Raw genomic sequence first — 24,221 nt, 5'->3', positions numbered from 1 at the left:
TGTATGTACATGGATAGGAAGATTCAGTATTGTCAAGATTTCAGTACTTCCTAACTTTATCTATAAACTTCCATTCAAAATTCCAGACAATCATGTTATGGCTATTGACAAACCAAGTCTAAAGTTTATAAAGAGAAGCAAAAGACCCAGAATATCCAACACAATATATATGTATATATTTTGCCACGCAGCTTGCGGGATCTTAGTTCCCCAACCAGGAATTGAACCGGGCCCTGGGCCCTGGCAGTGAAAGTGCCGAGTTCTAACCACTGGACCACCAGGGAATTCTCTACCCAACGCAACACTGAGGGAGAAGAACAAAGTCAGAGGACTGACACTACCCGACTTCAAGTCTTACTATAAAGCTACTGCAATTGAAGGCAGTGTAAAATTGGGGAAAGAATAGACCAACAGATCAATGGAACAGAATAGAGAGCCCAGAAATAGACACACACAAATATGGTCACCTGACCTTTGACAAAGGAGCAAAGGCAATTTAATGGGGAGAGGATAGTCTTTTCAACAAATGGTACTAGAACAACTGGACACCCACATGCAAAAAAAAAAAATGGATTTGGACACAGACATTACACCTTTTACAGAAACCAGAGCAAAATGGATCAGAGACCTAAATGTAAAATGTAAAACTATAAAACTCCTAGAAGATAACACTGGAGAAGATCTAGAACATCTTGGGTTTTGTGATGAGTTTTTAGGTACCAATGACATATTCCATGAAAATAAAATTGATGAGATGGACTTCATTAAAAATAAAAACTTATTCTTTGTGATAGATACTTCAGAGAATGAAAGGACAGGCCACTGACTTGGAAAAAACATTTGCAAATCATACCTTTTGATAAAGCACTGGTATCCAAAATATACAAAGAAATCTTAAAACTCAACAATCTGAATCTTGTTGATGTCTCTACAATTATTTGTTTATGCTCCTGATTCCTCTGGGAATTCCTCGAATCAGAATCAAATTGTGTATAAAATCATACCCTCTGTGCCTCTCCCAGCCTACATGTTAGATATTCAATAAATGGCGCTAAATTTGAATTGATCAAAACAATTTTTTGGATAAGAAAGCTCGTCTCAAAGATTAACTCTTAAAAAGTAGTGGAAGTTATTACTACATGGCCCCTAGAGTCTGTTGAACCTACATTGCTCTACAACTAGGAAATACCCAGATACTGACAGGTGTGACTCAGAGCATGGAATCCTGGGTACACAGGAGAATCTGGAAGTTGTTGTGAAGCGTCTCCAATGCCTGGTCCCATCCCCAGAGAGGCTGGAGCGGGGTCTGGGCGTCAGCATTCTTTATATCTCCCCAGATGACCCCAAAGTGCAGCCAGATGACCTCACGGGGCTAGTGCCACAATCACAGCCTTTCAGCTGCCATCACACCTGACGTCCCAGTCCAGACACCAGCTGATGCCATGATCACACCAGGCATGACAGCTCCCAGCCTCCAGTTGTAACAGCAACTGTTTCTTCCCCACTGGAAAAAGCCCATCCGTGCCCAAGAAAACTAGCTGCTATTTGGCTAGTTAGATATTTTAATTATATCCTATTTATTTGTATTTTAATTAGTCACTGCTTGCTTGCAATACACCTCTCGCAAATGACGCCTCAGTATCTACTGAGGACACCGATATAGGTGGAAAGTGTTTTATTTTTAATTCGGCTCCCTCGGCTGTCCGTCATGCATCTACCACGTCGAGGGGCCACCCTATGGTGTCATTTTTAACAGGAAGCAGAAGCAGGGCTTCACGGCTTAGCAGCATCCTCCAGCCTGGGTTCTCTGGTGTTACTCGTTCCTGAGACTCACACAAGTGGAAGGAAAAATAAATGGAGTTTTGCTCCAGCCACCCTCAAGGAGAGGCGGGCTGACCTGAGTACCACCTGGCGTGTGACCACCGCGGCAGCCTGGAAAGTGGCCCTGCCACCGCGGGCCCACCCCTGCAGGGCCCAGACACCCCCGTGGAGCCACACAAACTTACGAAGAATGGAATCAGGCCCTCGGCCTTGTCTCTCTCCAGGGCCTCCTGCAGGGCGGAAGCTCGCATGGCAAACTTGCCATCGGAAGGGATTGCTTTTAATTTCACTCCACCAATCAAGCCGGCCCTTTCCACGGAGGAGTGTGCCTGCAAGACAGCGCAGGAGTACAGTCTGCAGCAGCTCACAGCCCTCCTGCCCCCCACCTTCCGGCCTGGAGCTGTTTCAGGTCCTGAGGAATCTGCTTCCCAGTTTAATGATTCAGACTTAGAGCGAGAAGTGCTCGGCAGTACTAGGGGCGTTTTCATCCACTGGTTTGAGTTCGAGCAAAGCAGTGAATGCCCATTTGAAAGCATAGTTGGGATAATGACACGTAATGATGTGTCCTTAATTAAGGGCACTTAATAAGCTCCGGTTCCTACTCTTTTCCTCTGAGGCTCTAAAATCGTCTGTGAAACGTAAGACAATTCTCGGAAGTAGTTCTCCTCGTGGTTTGTGTGTCCTCTTTAATCTCAGGTGAGGAGGGAGGTGATCAGGTTATTAATTGACAACCAGCATCTTGACCCCGTGCTCCCGGAGGCCAAGGCTCTCCTGAAGTGTAGATTCCATTCAGGAGGAGGTGACGGGCGGTGACCGTCTCAGAGGCCACATCCTTGCTTGCTCCCTTGCTGCCCATTCTGCTTCCCTAACTCCTACAGGATTCCCCGGGGAGCACCACTCAAGAAACGGTGGCCCCCTGGGGAACCTGCCTGAGAGCTGAGGAAGAACTGCATCCTAGAGCCCATGGGTAGACGTGAGGAACCCACCTGACTGCCGTCGCCTAGGATGGTACTAGCCATGCACCACCCTTGGGAGAATCTAGAAGCATCACAGATCACTTCTGTAGGGCGAAATTCCCTCATGGAAACCCTATTGGGAAAGGCTGCACCCTAACATTCATAGCAACTTATCTCGCCTAGATTCACTGAACACCTACACGTGCATTTTTTTCAAGTCTCCTCGTGTCTTTCTGGGAAACCAGGGAGATAGAAATAGAAGTGAATAGTCTTCTTGATGTGCAGGGAGCTCTACTGCCTTGTGTTAGAATACACACAGAGACAGTACTCCCGATTAAGCGTCAAAATAGGGGTGTTGTGTTGATTTCAGGCTACATGTATTTATTAACGAGAACAAAGTTCTCACAGTTGAAATGCCTGGCTTAAGAAATTCGTTACAAATATTATGTCAGCAGAGCTAAATCAGCTATTCCTTGTGGAACCAAATCCTTCAGTGGTACCATTTTTCAGTGCCCTCTTGACTACACTTTCACTCATGGAGCTACTGCTCAATGTCCTTTCCTCCTGCTCCTTCTCTCACAATTCGGTTTTGTTTTTAAACATTTTTAAGTGGGCTGGTCACTGGAATTGACCATATGCTACATGCCCCTATTTGCAGAGTTCTCTAAACCTTACAAAGCACCACTGTATCCTTCATCTTAGTTTAGCCACTAGCTGCAGAGCAGCAGTGGCAGGGGACAGGCGCTTTTGTCCCTGTTTGATGGTTAAACATAATGGCTCAGAGAATGGACGTGATGAGCTTGAGGTCACAGAGTTTAAAACAGCAGAGCTGGGGTGTGAGCCCAGGTCTCTGAGCCCACGTCCCACATGTATCTCCACAGCCCTGCTCTGAAGGCAGCCAGATGACCTCACCACGAGCAGGTGCAAGTGGGGTCACGGTGACCTCATGGTACATTTATTTTCTTTTCAACTTGGTCTACTAAGTTCCCACCTGCAGCCCACACCTCGTCTGTAGCATAGGTCTCCCTGGGGAACTGTTCTTGGATTGGAAATGATGCTGCACAGCTTGGTTGGGTTTTGACTTGCTACCACACTAATCTTTCTGCTCTGTGAGGCTCCACGGGGATCCGGGCAACCACACCCACCTGGTCAGATGCGTAGGCCACCAGCTTCTCCATGATGGTCGCCTGTGTCAGCCCCGGGGAGGCAGCCTGCAGGCATCGTGTCACTTTGGTCCGAGCGGCCAGCAGGGCCACCAGGGTGGCTTCACTGGCACTTCCCTAAATTAAAGAAAAGGTAGAAATGGGCTTCCAAGTACAGCCAGGGAATCATGTCTAAACTTGGGAGATGCAATTTGGGGTCCCCATATTTTCTTAAAAGATGCATCTGAAATTGTCAAGTTCACTCTCCTTTCAACGGGAAAAGGCTGCACACCTGTGACTGCCACTGCAGCTCTTATTATCAATTCAACGTTGCTTTGTCTGTTTTTCATAAGATAACCTCCAGCATGTCTGAGCACTCAGCGCGTACCAGGCATCACCGGGCCCACTTCACAGGCACTTTCCCACGGACGCTTCCTGGTCTACCCAGGAGGTGCTGGTCCATTTCCCCGGGAAGAGGAGGACATGGGGCCCAGGGCACAGCTCTCAGCCCAGCTCTGTGTGCACAGCAACTTGGACAGATACATCTGTATGTTTCTATAAATGGGATTCCTCTTCTTTGAGACTCAAAAATTGCCTTGCAGGATATTCCTCAGTCACTGATGGTACAGGCTGAAGTGTGTCCCCCCAAATTTCATACGTTGAAGCCCTAACTCCTAGTACCTCGGGGCATGACCATATTTGGAGACAAGACCTGTAAAGGGATCAGTAAGTCAAAATGAGCTCTTTAGAGGGGCCCTGATCCAGCCTGGCTGATGTCCTTGTAAGAAGAGGAGCTGAGGATGCGCGCGCGCGCACACACACACACACACACACACACACGCATGCACACAGGAGAGGCCGCATGAGGACACAGGGAGGAGACGCCCGCCTGCCAGCCAAGGGCAGAGGCCTCCGGGAAATCAGCCCCGTTGTCACCTCAACCGCGGATGTCCAGCCTGCGGACTGTGAGACAACCAATGTCTATGGTTTAAGCCGCCCCGTCTGTGGTTGTTTGTTGTGGTAGCCTTAGCAAGCTAACCCAACGAATGTCGGCAACTTATTTTGGCAAAGTCGTCAAGAAGGACGCGAAATTCACTCTTCTGAGGGTGGGAGGAGGTGAGAGAGAATACGGATTCAGCACCCATCGTGTTAGCCCAGCTGATTTGCAAAATAATCCCATTTTTAAATTTTATCATCTGGGCTTCCCTGGTGGCGCAGTGGTGGAGAGTCCGCCTGCCGATGCAGGGGACGCGGGGTCGTGCCCCGGTCCGGGAAGATCCCACATGCCACGGAGCTGCTGGGCCCATGAGCCATGGCCGCTGAGCCTGCGCATCCGGAGCCTGTGCTCCGCAACGGGAGAGGCCGCGATAGTGAGAGGCCCGCGCACCGCGATGAGGAGTGGCCCCCACTTGCCGCAACTAGAGAAAGCCCTCACACAGAAACGAGGAGCCAACACAGCCATAAATAAATAAATAAATAAATAAATAATTTAAAAAAATAAGTAAATAAAAGGAACTGTTTAAAAAAAAAAATTTTATCATCTTAGGGTGGGAAACTATGCTCAGAGAGGGTAACTTGCCCCAAATCAGCAGCTAGGAGGTGGCATGGTCAGGAGTGAGCCCACATCTGCCCGGCGGGAACCTCCCCACATTTATAATCAAATTTCCTGTTCCCCCTACTCTTGATCACAGAATCTTAGTAAATCCTGGAAGAAACCAGGAGCTGAACAGTATTACCATTAGAAAGAAAAAATTTAAAAGGTAGAGTTTTGTTGACTATGAGAAGATTTATAAGATTTTAGGGGGGGCGGAGACAAGATGGCGGTGTGGGAAGACACAGAGTTCACGCCTCCCCACAACTAGGGTGGCTGCTGGATGCTGGTGGGGGACCCCGACGCCCAAGGAAATGGGCAGAACCCCCAAGGGAACCAGTAGGACGTGGGGGGACTGAAGGGGGAGGAGAAATGGAGGCTGGACAGGACCAATGCCCCTGAGAGGTGGCTGAGAGGGGGGAGGGTTTCCCATGCCTGAAGGGACCCTTGTGGGGGGTCAGATCAGGGGGGAGTGCACCCAACTTTTTACCTGCCCAATCGGCCAGGGAAGTCTGCCTGGCTCTCGGACCAGGTCCTAAGCCCTCAGAGGTCCCCTCTGGGCTGGGTTGGTCCTGGGGACATAGGAGGGAGGCCAGAGAGAACAGGAGAGGCAGGTGGGAGGGGCCCACTAGGAGGAGCGGGAGAGGAGCGGAGGGCGTTTGCCCCACCCACTCAGACTCAGCCCGCTGAACTCCCAGGCTGGTCCCCCGCCCTCCAAAGCCCCCTCCAGGCCATGTGGGTCCTGGGGGCATAGGAGGGAGGCCAGGAAGATCAGGAGAGGCAGGTGGGAGGGGCCCTCCAGGACCCGAGGAGCAGGAGAGGAGTGGAGGGTGATTGCCATGTCCACTCAACCCCAGCAAGCCTGCTGGGCTCCCAGGTGGGGTCTCCCGCCCTCTGACACCAGAGGCTGGAGGCACGTCTGGGCCCCTTCTGTTCTGTTGAGCCTAAGCCCCCATCCCCCTGGCGTTTTCCAGCCCTGTGGGTCCTAAGCATAGGCCCCTCCCACTGCCTAAACCTCGCCCCTGCTTAGGCCCCGCCCTCCACAGCCAAGGCCTTTTCCACCTTTCATTCTCCTCTTTTTTACTATGTGGTTCTGTTTTAGCTTCAGTTGTTGTTTCATCTATATTTTTATTTTATTTTCTAACATACCTGTTAGTTTCTTAGTCTAATTTTATGTTTTACTTTATCATTCTCCTCTCTTTTTTTTTTTTTTTTTTTTTGGCCACCCTTGCACAGCTTGTGGGATCTTGGTTCACGAGCCAGGGGTCAGGCTGAAGCTCCTGCGGTGGGAACTCTGAGTCCAAACCACTGGACTAAAAGAGAACCTCAGACCCCAGGGAATATTCATCAGAGTGAGGTCTCCAGGAGGTCCTCATCTCAGCACCAAGACACAGCTCTACCCAACAGCCTACAAAATTCAATGTTGGAAGCCTCAGGCCAAACAATCAGTAAGACAAGAACACAACCCCACTCATAAAAAAAGGGGAAAAAAAAAGAGACAGCAAAAAAATATGTCACAGATGAAGGAGCAAGGTAAAAACCTACAAGACCAAAAAAGTGAAGAGGAAATAGGCAATCCACCTGAAAAAGAATTCAGAGTAATGATAGTAAAGATGACCCAGAATCTCTGAAATAGAATGGAGGCACGGATTGAGAAAATACAAGAAATGTTTAACAAAGATCTAGAAGAAATAAAGAACAAAGAAACAGAAATGAACAACACAATAACTGAAATGAAAAATACACTAGAAGGAATCCATAACAGAACAACTGAGGCAGAAGAACGGATACGTGAGCTGGAAGATAAGACGGTGGAAATAACTTCCAAGGAGCAGAAAAAAGAAAAAAGACTGAAAAGAATTGAAGACAATCTCAGAGACCTCTCGGACAATACTAAATGCACCAACATTCAAATTATAGAGGTCCCAGAAGAAGAAGAGAAAAAAAAAGGGTCTGAGAAAATATTTGAAGGATTATAGTGGAAAACTTCCCAAACATGGGAAAGGAAATAGTCACCCAAGTCCTGGAAGCACAGAAGGTCCCAAACAGGATAAACCCTAGGAGAAACACACCAAGACACGTATTAATCAAACTAACAAAAATTAAATTCAAAGAAAAAATAGTAAATGCAGGAAGGGAAAAACAAAAAATAACACACAAAAGAATCCCCATAAGGTTATCAGCTGATTTTTCAGCAGAAACTCTGCAGGCCAGAAGGAAGTGACAGGATATATTTAAAGTAATGAAAGAGAAAAACCTACAACCAAGATTACTATACCAAGCAAGTATCTCATTCAGATTCGACGGAGAAATCAAAAGCTTTACAGACAAGCAAAAGCTAAGAGAATTCAGCACCACCAAACCAACTTTACAGCAAATGCTAAAGAAACTTCTCTGGGCAGAAAACACAACAGGAGAAAAAGACCCACAAAAACAAACCCAAAACAATTAAGAAAATCGTAATAGGAATATACATATCAATAGTAACCTTGAATGTAAATGGATTAAATGTCCCAACCAAAAGACACAGACTGGCTGAATGGATACAAAAACAAGACTTACATATATGCTGTCTACAAGAGACCCACTTCAGACCTAGCGACACATACAGACTGAAAGCGAGGGGATGGAAAAAGATATTCCATGCAAATGGAAATCAAAAGAAAGCTGGAGTAGCAATATTGTTATCAGATAAAATAGACTTTAAAATGAAGACAGTTACAAGAGATAAGGAAGGACACTATATAATGATCAAGGGATCAATCCAAGAAGATGCTATAACAATTATAAATGTTTATGCACCCAACATAGGAGCACCTCAATACATAAGGCAAATGCTAACAACCATGAAAGGGGAAATCAACAGTAACACAGTAGTAGTAGGGGACTTTAAACCCCCACTTACACCAATGGACAGATCATCCAAACAGAAAATAAATAAGGAAACACAAGCTTTAAAAGACACAATAGACGAGATAGATTTAATTGATCTTTATAGAACATTCCACCTAAAGTGCACCAAAACTGTCTTCTCAAATGCACAGGGAACATTCTCCAGGATAGATCACATCTTGGGTCACAAATCAAGCCTTGGAAAATTAAAAAAAATTGAAATCATATCAAGCATGTTTTCTGACCACAATGCTATGAGATTGGAATTCGATCACAAGAAAAAAATTGTAAAAACCACAAATACATGGAAGCCAAACAGTGCACTACTAAATAACTGAGAGATCACTGAAGAAATCAAAGAAGAAATAAAAAAATACTTAGAAACAAATGACAATGAAAACACAATGACCCAAAACCTATGGGATGCAGCAAAAGCAGTTCTAAGAGACAAGTTTATATCAATTCAATCTCACCTCTAGAAACAAGAAAACTCACAAATAAACAATCTAACCCTACACCTAAAGCAACTAGAGAAAGAAGCACAAAGAAACCCCAAAGTCAGTAGAAGGAAAGAAATCATAAAGATCAGAGCAGAAGTAAATGAAATAGAAATGAAGAAAACAATAGCAAAGATCAATAAAACTAAAAGCTGCTTCTTTGAGAAGATAAACAAAATTGATAAACCCTTAGCCAGACTCATCAAGAAAAAAAGGGAGATGACGCAAATCAATAAAAGTAGAAATGAAAAAGGAGAAATCACAACTGACACTAAAGAAATACAAAGGATTATAAGAGACTATTACAAACCACTATATGTCAATAAAATGGACAACCACAAAGAAATGCACAAATTCTTGGAAAGGTACAATTTTCCAAGACTGAACCAGGAAGAATTAGAAAGTATAAACAGATCTATCACAAGTAATGAAATTAAAACTGTAATTAAAAATCTTCCAACAAACAAATGTCCAGGACCAGATGGCTTCACAGGTGAATTCTATCAAATATTTAGAGAAGAGCTAACACCCATCCTTCTCAAACTCTTCCAAAAAATTGCAGAGGGAGGAACACTCCCAGATTCATTCTATGAAGCCACAATCACCCTGATACCAAAACCAGAAAAAGATATCACAGAAAAAGAAAATTATAGACCAATATCACTGATGAATACAGATGCAAAAACACTGAACAAAATATTAGCAAACAGAATCCAACAACACATTAAAAGGATCACACACCACGATCAAGTGGGATTTATCACAGAGATGCAAGGATTCTTCAGTATATGCAAATCAATCAGTGTGATTCACCATATTAACAAAGTAAGGAATAAAAACCATGTGATCATCTCAATAGATGCAGAAAAAGCTTTCGACAAGATTCAACACCTATTTATGATAAAAACTCTCCAGAAAATGGGCATAGAGGGAACATACCTCAACATAATAAAGGCCATATATCACATACCCACATCAAACATCATACTCATGGTGAAAAGTTGAAAGTATTTCCACTAAGATCAGGAATAAGACAAGGATGTCCACACTAACCACTGTTATTCAACATAGTTTTGGAAGTCCTAGCCACAGCAATCAGAGAAGAGAAGGAAATAGAAGGAATACAAATTGGAAAAGAAGAAGTAAAACTGTCACTGTTTGCAGATGACATGATACTATACATAGACAACCCTAAAGATGCCACCAGAAAACACCTAGAACTAACCAATGAATTTGGTAAGGTTGCAGGATACAAAATTAATGCACAGAAATCTCTGGCATTCCTATAACAACTAACAATGATAAATCTGAAAGAGAAATTAAGGAAACAATCCCATTTACCACTGAAAAAAAAAAGAATAAAATACCTAGGAATAAGCCCACCTAAGGAGACAAAAGACCTGTATGCAGAAAACTATAAGACACTGATGAAAGAAATTAAAGATAATACAAACATATGGAGAGATATACCATGTTCTTTGATTGGAAGAATCAACATTGTGAAAATGACTCTACTACCCAAAGCACTCTACAGATTCAATGCAATCCCTATCAAACTACCAGTGGCATTCTTCACAGAATTAGAGCAAAAAAGTTTACAATTTGTATGGAAACACAGTAGACCCTAAATAGCCAAAGCAATATTGAGAAAGAAAAATGGAGCTGGAGGAATCAGGCTCCCTGACTTCAAACTATAATACAAAGGTACAATAATCAAGACAGTATGGTACTGACACAAAAACAGAACTATAGATCAATGGTACAGGATAGAGAGCCCAGAGATAAACCCACACACATATGGTCACCTAATTTATGACAAAGGAGGTAAGAACACACAATGGAGGAAAGACAGCCACTTCAGTAAGTGGTGCTGGGAAAACTGGACAGCTACATGTAAAAAAATGAAATTAGAACACTCCCTAACACCATACACAAAAATAAACTCAAAATGGCTTAAAGACCCAAATGTAAGACCAGACACTATAAAACTCTTAGAGGAAAACATAGGAAAAACACTCTGACATAAACCAAAGAAAGATCTTTTTTGACCCACCTCCTAGAGTAATTGAAATAAAAACAAAAATAAACAAATGTGACCTAATTAAACTTAAAAGCTTTTGCACAGCAAAGAAAACCATAAACAAGATGAAAAGACAGCCCTCAGAATGGGAGAGAATATCTTCAAATGAAAAAATGGACAGAGGATTAATCTCCAAAATATACAAACAGCTCATGGAGCTCAATATAAATAAAACAAACAATTCAATTAAAAAGTGGTCAGAAGATCTAAATTTTACCAAAGACATTTTACCAAAGAAGACATACAGATGGCCAAAAGGCATATGAAAAACTGCTCAACATCACTAATTATTAGAGAAATGCAAGTCAAAACTACAATGAGGTATCACCTCACACAGGTCAGAATGGCCATTATCAAAAAATCTACAAACAATAAATGCTGGAGAGGGTGTGGAGAAAAGGGAACCCTCTTGCATTACTGCTGGGAATGTAAATTGATAAAACCATTATGGAGAATGGTATGGAGGTTCCTTAAAAAAACTAGAAATAGAACTACCATATGACCCAGCAATCCCACTACTGGGCATATACCCTGAGGAAACCATAATTCAAAAAGAGTCATGTACCAAAATGTTCATAGCAGCTCTATTTACAATAGCCAGGTAATGGAAGCAACCTAAATGCCCACAGACAGATGAATGGATAAAGAAGATGTGGTACATATATACAATGGAATATTATTCAGCCATAAAAAGGAACGAAAGTGAGTTATTTGTAGTGAGGTGGATGGACCTAGAGTCTGTCCTACAGAGTGAAGTAAGTCAGAAGGAGAAAAACAAATACCATATGCTAACACATATATATGGAATCTAAAAAAAAAAATAGTACTGATGAACCTAGGGGCAGGGCAGGAATAAAGATGTAGGCATAGAGAATGGACTTGAGGACATGGGTGCGGGGAGAGGTGGAAGCTGAGGTGAAGTGAGAGAGGCATGGACATACATACACTACCGAATGTAAAATAGCTAGTGGGAAGCAGCCACATAGCACAGAGAGATCAGTTTGGTGCTTTGTGATGACCTAGAGCGGTGGGATAGGGAGCGTGGGAGGGAGGCTCAAGAGGGAGGGGATATGGGGACACGTGTATGCATATGGCTGATTCACTTTGTTGTACAACAGAAACTAACACGGTATTGTGAAGCAATTATACTCCAATAAAGATCTATTTAAAAAAAGATTTTAGAGTTTTACAGAGAAATATACAATAAAGTAAAGAGGTTAACCTCTCGTTAATATTTTCTCCCCCTTTCATTGATCCTGATTTCCTATTATTTATTTATTTATTTATTTATTTATTTATTTTTACTGTTTCGATGATTTTACTTTTTCTTTTAAGCCAACTTATATCCTCCAGGAAGATAAAGACATTCACTCACACTTCTGTATAGCTGTGTAGCTCTAATGCATGGACTCCTATATACACATATGTAATCTCCTCAATTCAGCCTCTAAAATGGGTTTTACATTTCCTTCAGGTCGCATTTTCACTGGCAATGATTTTAGATACGGATTTAGACCCTGCGGTTTTAGATCTGGTTAAAGAAACAGCTGGCAAAGCTCCTCGGCAGGAGATCCGAGCTCCCTGAGGGCAGGCACTGGACCTCACACATCCCCCCGCGTGGCTGCTTTCCTCCTGTGTCCCCATCTTGTGTGTCAGGGCCTGTCGACTGTCTCCTTCATTCTCCCTAGACGTGGAACATGCAAAGCCCATTGAAAGGCATAGCTCCAGGGAGGGGAATCCCCGACACCCTACCACCCACCCCCCCACCTGACTCCTGTGTGAGTGCAGCTCCCCCCCAACGCCATCCTCTGTCTGAAGGCTTGGATCTCTCATCACCCCCTAGTGGCCGCACTCCTTTGAACCACACTCTAAGGAAAGGCTTGGATCACCACGGCAGTTCACTGCGGGTTTTCCTCTGGGCTCGGTCCATGTCTTGAAAGAAAACTCCCCTTCTCCAGGCAACAAAAAGTGCTTTTTCAAAAAAATGCCCAATGATCACTTATATGTGGAATCCAAAAAAAGAGGGTACAAATGAACTTATTTACAAAACAGAAATAGAGTCACAGACGTAGAAAACAAACTTATGGTTACCAGGGGGTAAGGGGGGAGGGATAAATTGGGAGATTGGGACTGACACATACACACTATTATATATAAAATAGATAACTAATAAGGACCTGATGTAAATAAAGTCTACTCAGTACTCTGTGATAACCTATATGGGAAAAGAATCTAAAAAAGAGGGGATATAGGTGTATGTATAACTGATTCACTTTGATGTACAGCAGAAACTAACAGAACATTGTAAATCAACTATACTCCAATAAAAATTTAAAAATAAAAAAAGAATAAAGAAAATGTGACATATATATATTCATATATATATATATATATATTCATATATATTTTTCAGCCTTAACAAAAAAAGAGGAAACCTTATCATGGATAAACTTGGAACATGGATAAACCTAGAGGGCATTACGCTAAGTGAAATAAGCTAGACAGAGCAAAACAAATACCACATGGTATCACATATATGTGGAATTTTAAAATATTTTAAAAAATATTAACAGGGATAGTTATAGCTGAAAGGGTCATTACACACTTCTAAAGGAAGTTTCACTAAATATAGTCAGCATTAAGGAGATGTGTTGACAAGAAGAATTTAAAATAAAACTCGAAACAAACAAAAAATTGCCCAGTGAAATAATTGTCAGCCAGCCATCCATAAGTGTCATGGCTCAGGGACTGGGACAGGAGAATGAGCGGGTCTCCAGGCCTCTGCTGGAAGCAGATCTGGGCCGAGGTAGGGGCAGGGGCAGCCGCTCTTGCTCTGAGAACAGTAATGATACCTTTGCTTTCCTGACTCAGACAAAGGTTGCCATGGCAAAGCCGCTAAGAGGCAGAAAGAAATGCAGTGAGCGCGGGCGCTCGGCTGTGAATGCTGGGAGCAGAGATGTCCTTTCATCTTCTGGGTTTTCAAGTGTCACCCCATACACGGCGGGAAATGGGCTTTTCTTCCAAGAGAGCTTTCAAACCCAATTAAGAGACCATTTTCATGGCCCCGTTTGTCCAGATCAAAGGATGATTTGCCATTTAATGCAGACGCCCGTCACGGTGCGGACGCCCAGCAGCTGTGATTATGCCTCTGAGGGGCTCCCCCCGCATCCGGGCCCCCCCCCCGTCTGTCAGCAGGCTCAGGCGCTCCAGGACCTCGCAAATTACAGACAATCAGCCTTGTCAGTGGGAAGGGCGGGATTCCTGCCTCATACTGGGTGGGTGGGCTCCAAGGGGGACTGAATTGAATCCTGGGCTGAGTGATGTCAGAATTATTCCTATAACCAAATGCCGGGGCTTCTGCTGTTTCTGGAAAATGGGATTGTCTTTCAAAGAAGAGATAATTTAAAGATGGAGCCTATGGCAGCATGCCCACCTCTGAACATTCACCCAAGCAAAGGGTCAGGGACAGGCTGGTGGAACACTCGTGAGTCCAGCTCACACGTACAACAGCCTTGCCTCTAAATAGCTCCTGCCCTTGGGTCCCATGCGTGACGTTCCTGGGCCTCGGTTTCCTCATCTATGAAAAAGGTTGTTGATAATCCAATCAAGCCTGATAAATATTTGGAGGTTGAAAAATGAGCACATTAAACACAAGAAATAAAACTAAAACACAGCCTAGCTCAGAGTGGGTGTGCAACACAAAGTAGCTATTATTATAATACACACACCTTGATTGACAGGGTAGTTGTTAAGATTTTTGAGACGTATCAAACTAGAGGAATCAGCTGGGGCTGCTGAAAAGAACTGAATGTGAAATTATTTTAGTTATAATCTCCAGTGACCCAGAAAAACTTTTTTGTTTGGTTTTGATTTTGGGTGGAGCATGTGTGGTGAATATGGACTCAACCAGGGGAGCCCCAGCAGAAAGCTGAGGATCTTCTCAGGAGATTGTTAACCTTCATCCTAAAGGGTGTCCTTTGAAATACGATTTATAGGAGTGAAAGATGTGACACCATATATATACTGTATCTCCTATTTATATAAATTGTGACACATCATAGAAAATCATGCAATAATAATATTCTCAAAGACTATTTAAACAATGGGAAATGCTCACAATAAAATAGTAAGTAAAACACGACACAGAAAACCTGTATGATGTGTTGCATTATCCCAGTTTTGTTTATATTACGTACGCATATAGGTACACACACACAGACACAAACACATAGGTATTAAAATAACACTGGGAGGAAGCTGCCCCTAAATGTTTCTGCATCTCTTCCATTTTTCTAATGGATGTCTAGTTTTCATAGGTAGAAAGGGGATGATACTTTTAAGTGGAACAACAGAACCAAAATTGACATGGAAGGCAATCAATTGGCAGCGTGGAAAATGGAGACGATGATGTAGAAAAAACCATGGGAAAGTCCCCCAAAAATACATAAGAGAAATGACAAGAAAAAAAAAAAAGAAAATGACAAAAGAAAGTTAGAAATTATGGAAGAGGTGCCCAATCCGTGGAAAATGGAAGCTCCTGAAAAACAGAGTGAAGTGGCCCAGAGGCAATGACTAAAATGTCCCCAGGTGAGGGAAGATCTGAGCCTTGGATTAATAGGGCTTCCCAGATGCTGGGGGTTGGGGTCAAGATGAATAGCACAAATGGAAAAAGTAGATCTTGGCAAAATGTGTGGACTTACAAAGAGAAAGTAAGTTTACTTCAAGGGTCCAGGTTGTCATAACTATCAGATCAGCCCCAGGCCCGGAACTGAGTCGAATAGAATTCAACACCCAGGCCCCCATCGCAGCCCCTCTCTTGCTCTTACTATGGCCACTTTCTGTTCTGCCCACAGCCGGGCTCTGCTCTGCATTGGCAGTGGAACCCCAGAGCATCAGGACCCATGTGCTGGGGACTGGAAACCCTCCCCACTGCAAGGTGAGATGCAGCTCACTGACGGGGGGCGGGGGCGTGGAAGGGGGCCACGTACAGCAGTCCCCTCCCTAAAGCTGGAAGCAGCTGAGAACTCATATCTTTGTGTGTGGTTTTTCCAAGGTTGCCCAGGCTGCTTCACCTCTGACCAGCAGAAAACTGTCCAGGGTGGCTGAAATGTTTGCAGTTGTGAGAAAAATCATTGTTGCCGCTACGTCTAAGTCCCCTTCAGAGCATCGTATGGAAACTTTGCTCACCCGTGGCTAATGCTTCATTTTCACCAGCCCCACTCAGAATCGCTGATGGAGGAGGGAAAGTGCTGTGACCAAAGAGGTGAGGTAGGAGGGGACAGAGAGGTGGGGCTGATTCATATGAGGTGACACAGCAGTTATCCTCTTATCAGTCCTACTGATAGACGGATCGGTGACACTCTGAAGCATAATCATTAAGAGCATCTGTGACTGAGCTTCCCAGCCCGACCTGGAGCCATGATGTGATTTATCTCCACGATGGCAGAAACCACCGGGCCCCAGTCGATCTGACAGAGGGAGAATTCTTCTCCGGCTTCAGCGGGGACCAGGCAGCACGCCCATTTGCCCTATTTTTCCTAGAGAATCTGCCAATATCATCATCATAAACATCTTCACAACCATCCTAATCCTGGGAGCATTCCATAATCCCTACGTGCCAGAATTACACAGCCAACTTCATTATCAAAACCCTCCTCCTGACTGTTGCTTTTATGAATCCGAGCATGCCAGCCAGGACTCCAACTGACCCAACCTATATCATATCCCCTATGAAAAACCTGCCTACCACTAACACCTGCCCTTGCTGACGTGTCTCACTACCCATCCTCACCTCAGGCATCCCACCATAAACAGAAGAAATCTGACAAAAGATTTACTTTGAGAGAGTAGATAGGCCATGGATCACAGAGAACTCAGCCATGGGTCACAGCACAAGGCTCATTTATCAAAGTGCATGTCACCATCTCTGCATCAGAATCACCTGACATGCAGGTTAGAATGCTAATTCCCGGGCCCACCTAAGACTTGTTGAATCTGAATCTGTGAGGGTAGAGGAAGACTCCCTCCCTGACCCTGAGCCATACTGCCTGTGTTTGGGAGAATAAGGCCTCCCAAAGATGTCATGCTTTCATCCTGGAAGCTGTGACCCTCTACCTGACAAGGAAGAGGGACCTTGCCAATGTGATTAATTTAAGAACCTTGACAGGAGGGGAGGGGGGTTATCTTGGATTATCTGCATGGACCTGATCTAATCTCATGCATCCTGAAACATGAAGAGCCTGTCTCATGTGTGGTCAGAGGGAGAGGTGGCCATGAAAGAAGGGTCAGAGAGATGCAACACAGCCACCTTGAAGACGGAGGAGGTGCCATCGCCCAGGAATGCGGGAAACTTCTAGAAACTAGAAAAGGCCTCCAAGCTGTCAACCCTGATTGTAGCCCAGTAAGATCCACCTCAGACTCCCGACCTACAGAACTGTAAGATAACAGGTTTGTCAGAAAATAAACACATGGGAGTTTAAAAACCCCGGTCGGTTGAGCAGCCTCGGGCCTGGAGCCTGGGGCTCGCATCCTGTCACAGGTGGCCACTCCAGCAGGTGACCTCACACTGAGGCAAACACGCCTCAGTTCTCATCGTTGAGTGGAGAGAATCACAACTGCCGTGACAGACTCTTAGAGAGAAGACGGTGTCTGAAAAATGAAATTCCTTTTCCTCCAAAGTAAAGGTTGTTTTCCCTAGGAGGGCAGTGGGTTTGGGAACATCCCTCTTCCCTGCAAGAAAAGAAGAAAGCTAAGAACTCCAAGTTTTCTTAGTGGCATTTGTGCCGCAGATGTTCCCGTGACTGTCATTGTGTGTGTCCTGTCCCCTGATGGGCCCTCTGGCACGTAGTCGCGCTCAAAGGTACATGTCAGGTGAAGAATGAATTAAATCAACGCATAGAAAAGGCAGCATCTTTAGGTGAACGGTGGGTTCCCATAGGTGCAGCTGTTTCTAGTAGCCTCTGCGGCAGGTGGCCACAGCTGCCACTGAGGATGTCCCTGAGTGATGGTCACATGGGTGTAGGCTCAGACCCTGGCTCTAGAACTTACCAGCTGGGAACCAAGGCGTAAGTTCCCTGAGTGCTCTGAGCCTTAGTTTCCTCACCTGTAAAATGGGAATCTTAAAATGGCCCCTAATCATAGCGTTGTGAGAATTAAGTGAGTCCAGGCCTGGGAAGTGCTCCAGCACATTGGCGGGCAATGGGGAACCACGCAAAGCTCCACTGTTGTTTTTATTGCTGTGCACCAGCCAAGCGATGGCCACTATTCTGCCCACCCTAGAGAGGGGCCTGGCTCGGGGATCCGAATCCAGATCCAGAGCTTTCCTAAGGCTCAGCTCTGCTTATTCTCCAGAAGAAACATGAGCACACAGGAAGCTCAAGGGTCTCTTGCCCACCTGCTGCTGTCTGCCTTCTGGGAGCCCGCGCACCCCAGAGGTGGGACCCCCGCCCTCTGTGCCTTACCTGGATCACCCCGCCCCCTTCTCCAGCTTCTCCAGCCAAGAACACCCCAGGCAGCTGCAGCATCTTCCCCAGCCAGTCCATCATCACTGTTTCCAGCTCTGTGCACGCCGGGCTGGCGGCCTGTGGGCGGGAGGTGAGGGTGAGCCGTAGGCTGGCCGCCCGCAGCTTCCCGCCAGCTTGGGGTCCAGCGGAGGGGCAAACAGGGGGGCTTCCTTACTCCCCTCCCTTTGATGGAGCGACTTAGCAAAAAGCTCTCAACATTTTCAAAAGGCCTCTCCCTGGGTGGGAACCCCTTTGGAGGTGGGCTCTCCCGTCACAGATTTCCCAGAGAAGCAGGGGCAGAGGCTGGACCCGTCCTCCCCGCCCAGCAACCCCCAGGCATCACCGAGGACCACTGCGGGGGAGCTTGGTGCCGAGAGCGGCACACGTGACCTTCGGCTCCGCCCCCCGACCCCGGCACCTGGAGAAGCATGGAAGGAGCCACCATCCCCGGGGCCCAGGTCGGCCGCTGGAAGTCCAAGGTCACTGCCTGCAGGGGTTTGCAGGTCTCTACATGCCCCACCCGTAGGCACGGGCCCCTGGTAACGTCACCTCTGACTCTGACGTCACCCCACGCTTCTCCAGCAGGAAGCTCTCAGGGCTGGGGCCATAGCAAGGGCCCAGGTCTTGCTGAAAACCTTCCACTGAATCCCACCCAGACTAAACTCTCCCAATCCAAGATGCTGTTCAAATGCCCCCAGAAGGTGTCAGACATGCTCTCTGACGGTGCCTCAAGGAGGATGGCTGGGCAGGAAGGCAGTGACCGTCGCGATGACCTGCTCCCCAGCCGCACTGGGCCCGCGCAGGGAGCTCATTCAGCCACCCGTTTACAGAAGGAGCCAGAAAGGCTCCCTGGTGGACCCTGCTCTGCAGTCACAGTGGGAGGAGCGAAGACGGGCTGAGCAGAGGAGGTGCAGCCCCGGGAGCCCCCGCAGGCCTCTGATCCTGCCTTCCATGCTCGGAGCGGGGAGGGGCAGCTTGGCCCCAGACTCCGCCTGAGGGTGGACGGACCTCCCCGTCCATGTGGGTCTCACTGTGGTGGTCCAGCTCCCCGGGCACTGCTGGCCAGCCCCACGCGGAGGGTCCCACTCCATCCTGGCCGAGCCTGGCTCCAGGCACGGGGACCTTTCTCACTGCCCAGAACCCGGGGCTTGGCCAGCAGACCTTAGAGACAGCAAGGAAGCCCTCCAAGGCTCCAGACCATCAGACTGTCCTCGGGAAGGACAGACATAGTTGGAAAGATGCTAGCATCACCCTGGATGGCTCTTCTGCCGTGGTGTCTGATGTAAGGCATGTCCTTTAGGGGAGGGTGTGCTCAGCCCAGACAAAGGAAGGTCCCCGAAGCCACACAGGCGGCCCCAGGCTGCTGTCCGCCGAGAACTGCAGCAGGACCTGGGTGTGACCCTCCAACCCTGCTCCTTGGGGCGCCGAGGCCCACTCCCCCAGCAACGGCGGACCCCAAGCTAAAGAGGAGCAGTGGGGGGCGGAAGTGGGGAGCTGGGGGCAAGGGGAAGGTGGCAGGGGCAGCGGGCAGCTCCACCCGTGCGTTCAGGGACCCACATCTCCTGCAGGCCTCACGCAGGGGTCATGAGTCCGCTCGGCTCCAAGGCACAAGCAAGTAGGCAGGCACTCTGGACCCAGAAGGCCAAGAGCAGAGCCTGGCCTGGGGAGGAGTCCCGGCGCGTGGGCAGCCCTGGGGCCTCAGGCGCAGTCAGCAGGCAGCCCTCCTTCCAAGCGCTCTGCATTTGGGAAGGCAGGACTCCTTCCCGCTATGCCGGGCTGGGGTCTCTCTCGGGACGGCAGGCGTGGGCGAGAACAGAGGGGATGGGATGAAGGCAGAAGTGTTTCTCACACTGCAGATTGTACAGGGGTCCCTGTTCCGCTTGGGAGACGTGCTGGGGCTGCAGAAGCTCCAGGGCCGTTGGCTGCGGTTGGAATGCAAGCCACGTACCTCTAAGCACACTGCTGTGCAGAACCGGCTTTTGCATGTGGACATCACTCCCCCTCTGTTTCCCCAAATGCCCTCATGAGCCCCCCCACCCCCACTCCAGGGCTGAGTCCACCTCCCTCCTGCGGGAGCACCGCCACCTGCTCGCCGGCTGAGTCCTGGGTGCACGTCCCCGTGCAGGACCCCCAGGGCGCCCCTGCCGACACTCACCCAGGAGAAGCCGATGCAGCCGATAGCCCCACACAGCATGTCCGCGAGCAGGGCCGGGTACGAGCTGGCCGTGGGGAAGTAGGCGAAGAAGTATGGGCTGTGCCAGTGGGTTACCTGTGCGGGACACGGCGGTCACTCGGGGCGGCCGTGGCCAACCAATTCTCTCAGAACAGCCCTGCTTTAAATCCTGGCCAGGAGCACGTGCCAGTGAGGGGCCCGCCCCTGGGGCCCAATCTCTTCCTGTTACGAGACCGTTTTTCCTGAAAGTACTCCAAAAACTAGTCTATATCCAAATAAAAGAGGTCTGACTTTTGGGGTTTCTTTAGCCGCCTCACCGCTGCCCCTCACTCTCCCGTACAATCCCTTCCTTGCTAATGGAGCAAAGCCTCTGGGTTCCACAGTCGCCCTGCGCCCCCCCATCACGGTCTGTAGTGTGTGTCCCCAGATTCCTGTGTTGAAGCCCTAACCCTGTGCGATGTGCCCGGCACTGGGGCCTTTGGGAAGTGATGGGTAGGATGAGATGGTGAGGGTGGGCCCCCCTCACCTCACCCCCGCAGGGAGGAGAGGCCAGGATGAGAACCTCCCAGCAGGGGAATCTGCAGGAACCCTGACCTCGGACGCCCAGCCTCAGCCCCGTGAGAAGTGGACGCGCTGTCCAAGATGCTAGCGGTGGGGTTTGCAGCTGCAGAACAGCCAGGACAGCCCGGGGCCTGACATTTAACCGAACTCCTGGGAGGCGTTTGATGCTGCGCAGCTTCTCATGTTTGCACAGACAACCTCCCGGCAGGTGAGAACCGGAATCCTGTGCTCCGCTCAAAGCACAAATGTCACGGGAACTCCAGGGAGGACGAGAGAGGGGAGGCGCCCTGGGCTTGAGGGACCTATCAGGGAGCTGAGGCCGGAGGCCCAGTACCCCGCGGGCAGGGGCTGAGCCCCGGGTCCTGAGATCCCAGGCCCCGGGGTCCTGACTGCAGATGAGAGGGTAAGGCTGAGGGTCTGGGGCCCCTCCTGCCACAGCAGTGAACGTGCTTTTAGGCGAGTCCTGGGCAGGCAACATCGCACCGCGCAAGCATGAAGCCGCAGTGGAGTTTCCTTTGCTGTCTGCTCCCCGCCAAGTGACTCTTGGGGGGACGACTGTCCTGGGTCCTCCCCACTCCCGTCTGCGGCCCCTGGCGCACCCCACACCGAGGCACACTGGCCTCAGAGAGGACGCAGCACCACGCAGCCCCTCTTCTCAAATAAAATAAAGGAAACGTTTCTCCCACACGCGTGATCTCCCCTCTGCTGGACACGAAATAGTAAGAGTGTGCTTTATTTGGAGCAATTAACTTACTTGAAACCAGCCTCTAGGGGTTCATTTCCTCAACAGTCACGTGACGACTCTCTCACCTATCAGGGTCTCAGGGTAGGGGTCTAACCTTGTAAGAGAGCAGGACCCCCTGGGGCCCTCCCGGGACAGACCCCTCCCCCATGTCCTCTGCTGTGTCTCCTCTCTGACGTACCCAGATAACAGTATCTGATGCACATATTTCCTGAGTTGTCTTACCAATGCTAAAACCCTCACCAAACGGAAAATATTAACTACCTGGTGACCATGAGCATGTAGCCCCCAGACCTACTGGTGCCTGAGGATTGCTACCGTTAACCCCTGGAACCCTGCCCCATTACCTCACCATCAACCAATCAGAGAACTGTGCACTAGCTGATGACTTAACCCGGGACTCCCCTCCCTCACCTGGCCTTAAAAATGCTCTGCTGAAACCCATCGGGGAGCTCGGGGTTTTTCGAGCGTTAGCTGTCCAGGACTCCTTGCTGGGCACCTGCAATAAACGCTGCCCCTTCCTTCACCACAACCTGGTGTCAGTAGATCGGCTTTACTGCACATGGGTGAGCGGACCCAAGTCGGTTCGGTGACAAACTGTGGGGCTGGGGGGAAAGCACAGTCACTGCCTTTGGAGCCCACACGATCTGGGTTGTAATCCTGGCTCCATCACTTACTAGCTGTGTGACCTTAGGCTGATCACCCAACCTCTCTGGGCTTCAGTTGCCTCAGTTATAAAATAGAAATAAAAAAGTTTCTATCCAAGGAAATGGTTGTGAGGATTAGGTGAAATAATTCATATGAATTGCCTGACGCCCAGTAAGTATCAATATTAAATTAGCACTAGCCCTCCTGTTTTCCGATCTTGGACACAGGCTTACCCCTGGCATGATGATCTTCTCGACGTCCTTAATGATGTCCTCAAATGTTTCTGGCTCCTGGGGGGCGGCGGTGGGGAGCAGGGGGCGCAGGTAGCCAGGCTCCACGTCAGGGTACACCTGGCGCCCCTCGATGCCCTCCAAGTAGTCGGCCACGTAATCCACCATCTCCTTCCCTCTCCTGCGGAATTCATGTGCATTCATGGTGACCGGGCTTCCTCCGAGGCAAAACCTGCACAAAGAGAAAAGAAACCAGTCTGAAAACATGATGAGGTCTCACTTGGAGCAGGGCAGTTCCAAGCGAGCTGACAGCTGGGGCTGCCTGGGTGGAGACCCAAACACCCTGGAGTCCACCAGACCCCAAGTCAGCAGCACTTCCCTTCCTTGTCTGGATGGGGTAGAAATGACCCTGGATTTGGAGACCGCAGCAAAGAGCTTACTGTGCTATTCACCAGCTACTCAGCTGAAGACAATGCCATGTCTCGTTTTTTTCTACCTGCATCCGTGAAATGGACCAGGGCACACATTAATTTCTATGGTCCATCCCAACTTTAATAACAAGCCTTGGTCCAAGTCCTGCCTTGCTCTTTACTAGCTGTGGGACAGAGACTCTCTGAGCCTCTCTCTCTCTTTATCTGAGAAAAGCATATGACAGTGCTGATCTCTGCAGAAGATATGAAGGCAGTCGCGTGGCATGAGTACAGCACTCAGACCAGAGCCCGGGCAGCATAACCCCCATCAGTGAGTCTTCTTCTGTTACCTTGACTCCATCACCAGATGGAACTGCACCCCTGCATACAGCCTGCTTTTCAAAAATCATGCTTTCTTTCCTCATCACATAACAATGTACAGGTGATCCTGTTCCTCTGTGGTAGTAACATTCCATAAAGTCTCCATGAATTAGCAAACACTGGACCTTTACTGGGGAAACGCAAGGTTACATTCCTGTGCGTTTCTGGTCACATTTTTGTCAATCAATCAATACATAATCTTTTTTTATGTGTTTCTTGTTAAAGACACTTATTTTAATATGCACTGACTCATGAACTTCGGACTCCTGGCCAACAGCTCTCTGACTCATGCATGAAGCTTATCAGACACACGTGATTTCTCCCTAAGGCACATCGCAACCTTCTTGCATGGAGGACCCCTAGAAGGCACTTCAGCACCATATTAGCACTATATTTGGGGGTCATTTTAAATAGTCAAATAACCACGAATAACACAAAAATGTGGCACTAAATAGACCCGCTCGTTGAAACAACTAGGCAGGGCATTGCCTGGTTAGATTCTGCTGGGCACAAGTGCATTTGGGCAACTCAAATGTTTCATCCTTGAGTGATCATGAAAGCACCACGACTACTGATGTGGGGATTACGAATGAAT

General features: G+C 47.7%; 1 protein-coding gene across 1 annotated transcript in view; it reads right to left on the bottom strand.

Annotated features, from left to right (window-relative positions):
- Positions 1-24,221, bottom strand: part of DDC (dopa decarboxylase) — an 83,552-nt gene that overhangs the window by 41,874 nt on the left and 17,457 nt on the right. Inside the window, exons 2-6 of the mRNA XM_082632698.1 lie at positions 22,839-23,067; positions 20,637-20,750; positions 18,440-18,559; positions 3,923-4,057; positions 2,007-2,150 (exon numbers count right to left, since the gene is read on the bottom strand). Coding sequence (XP_082488824.1) covers positions 2,007-2,150; positions 3,923-4,057; positions 18,440-18,559; positions 20,637-20,750; positions 22,839-23,039 — 714 coding nt within the window. The 5' untranslated portion in view covers positions 23,040-23,067. The remainder of the gene's footprint in view (positions 1-2,006; positions 2,151-3,922; positions 4,058-18,439; positions 18,560-20,636; positions 20,751-22,838; positions 23,068-24,221) is intronic.

Source organism: Mesoplodon mirus (genome assembly GCF_964341445.2).
Source record: "Mesoplodon mirus genome assembly, chromosome: 9".
NCBI lineage: Eukaryota > Metazoa > Chordata > Mammalia > Artiodactyla > Ziphiidae > Mesoplodon > Mesoplodon mirus.
Note: the sequence above shows the minus strand (reverse complement) of the source record. Positions and strands in the feature narration are given on the sequence as shown.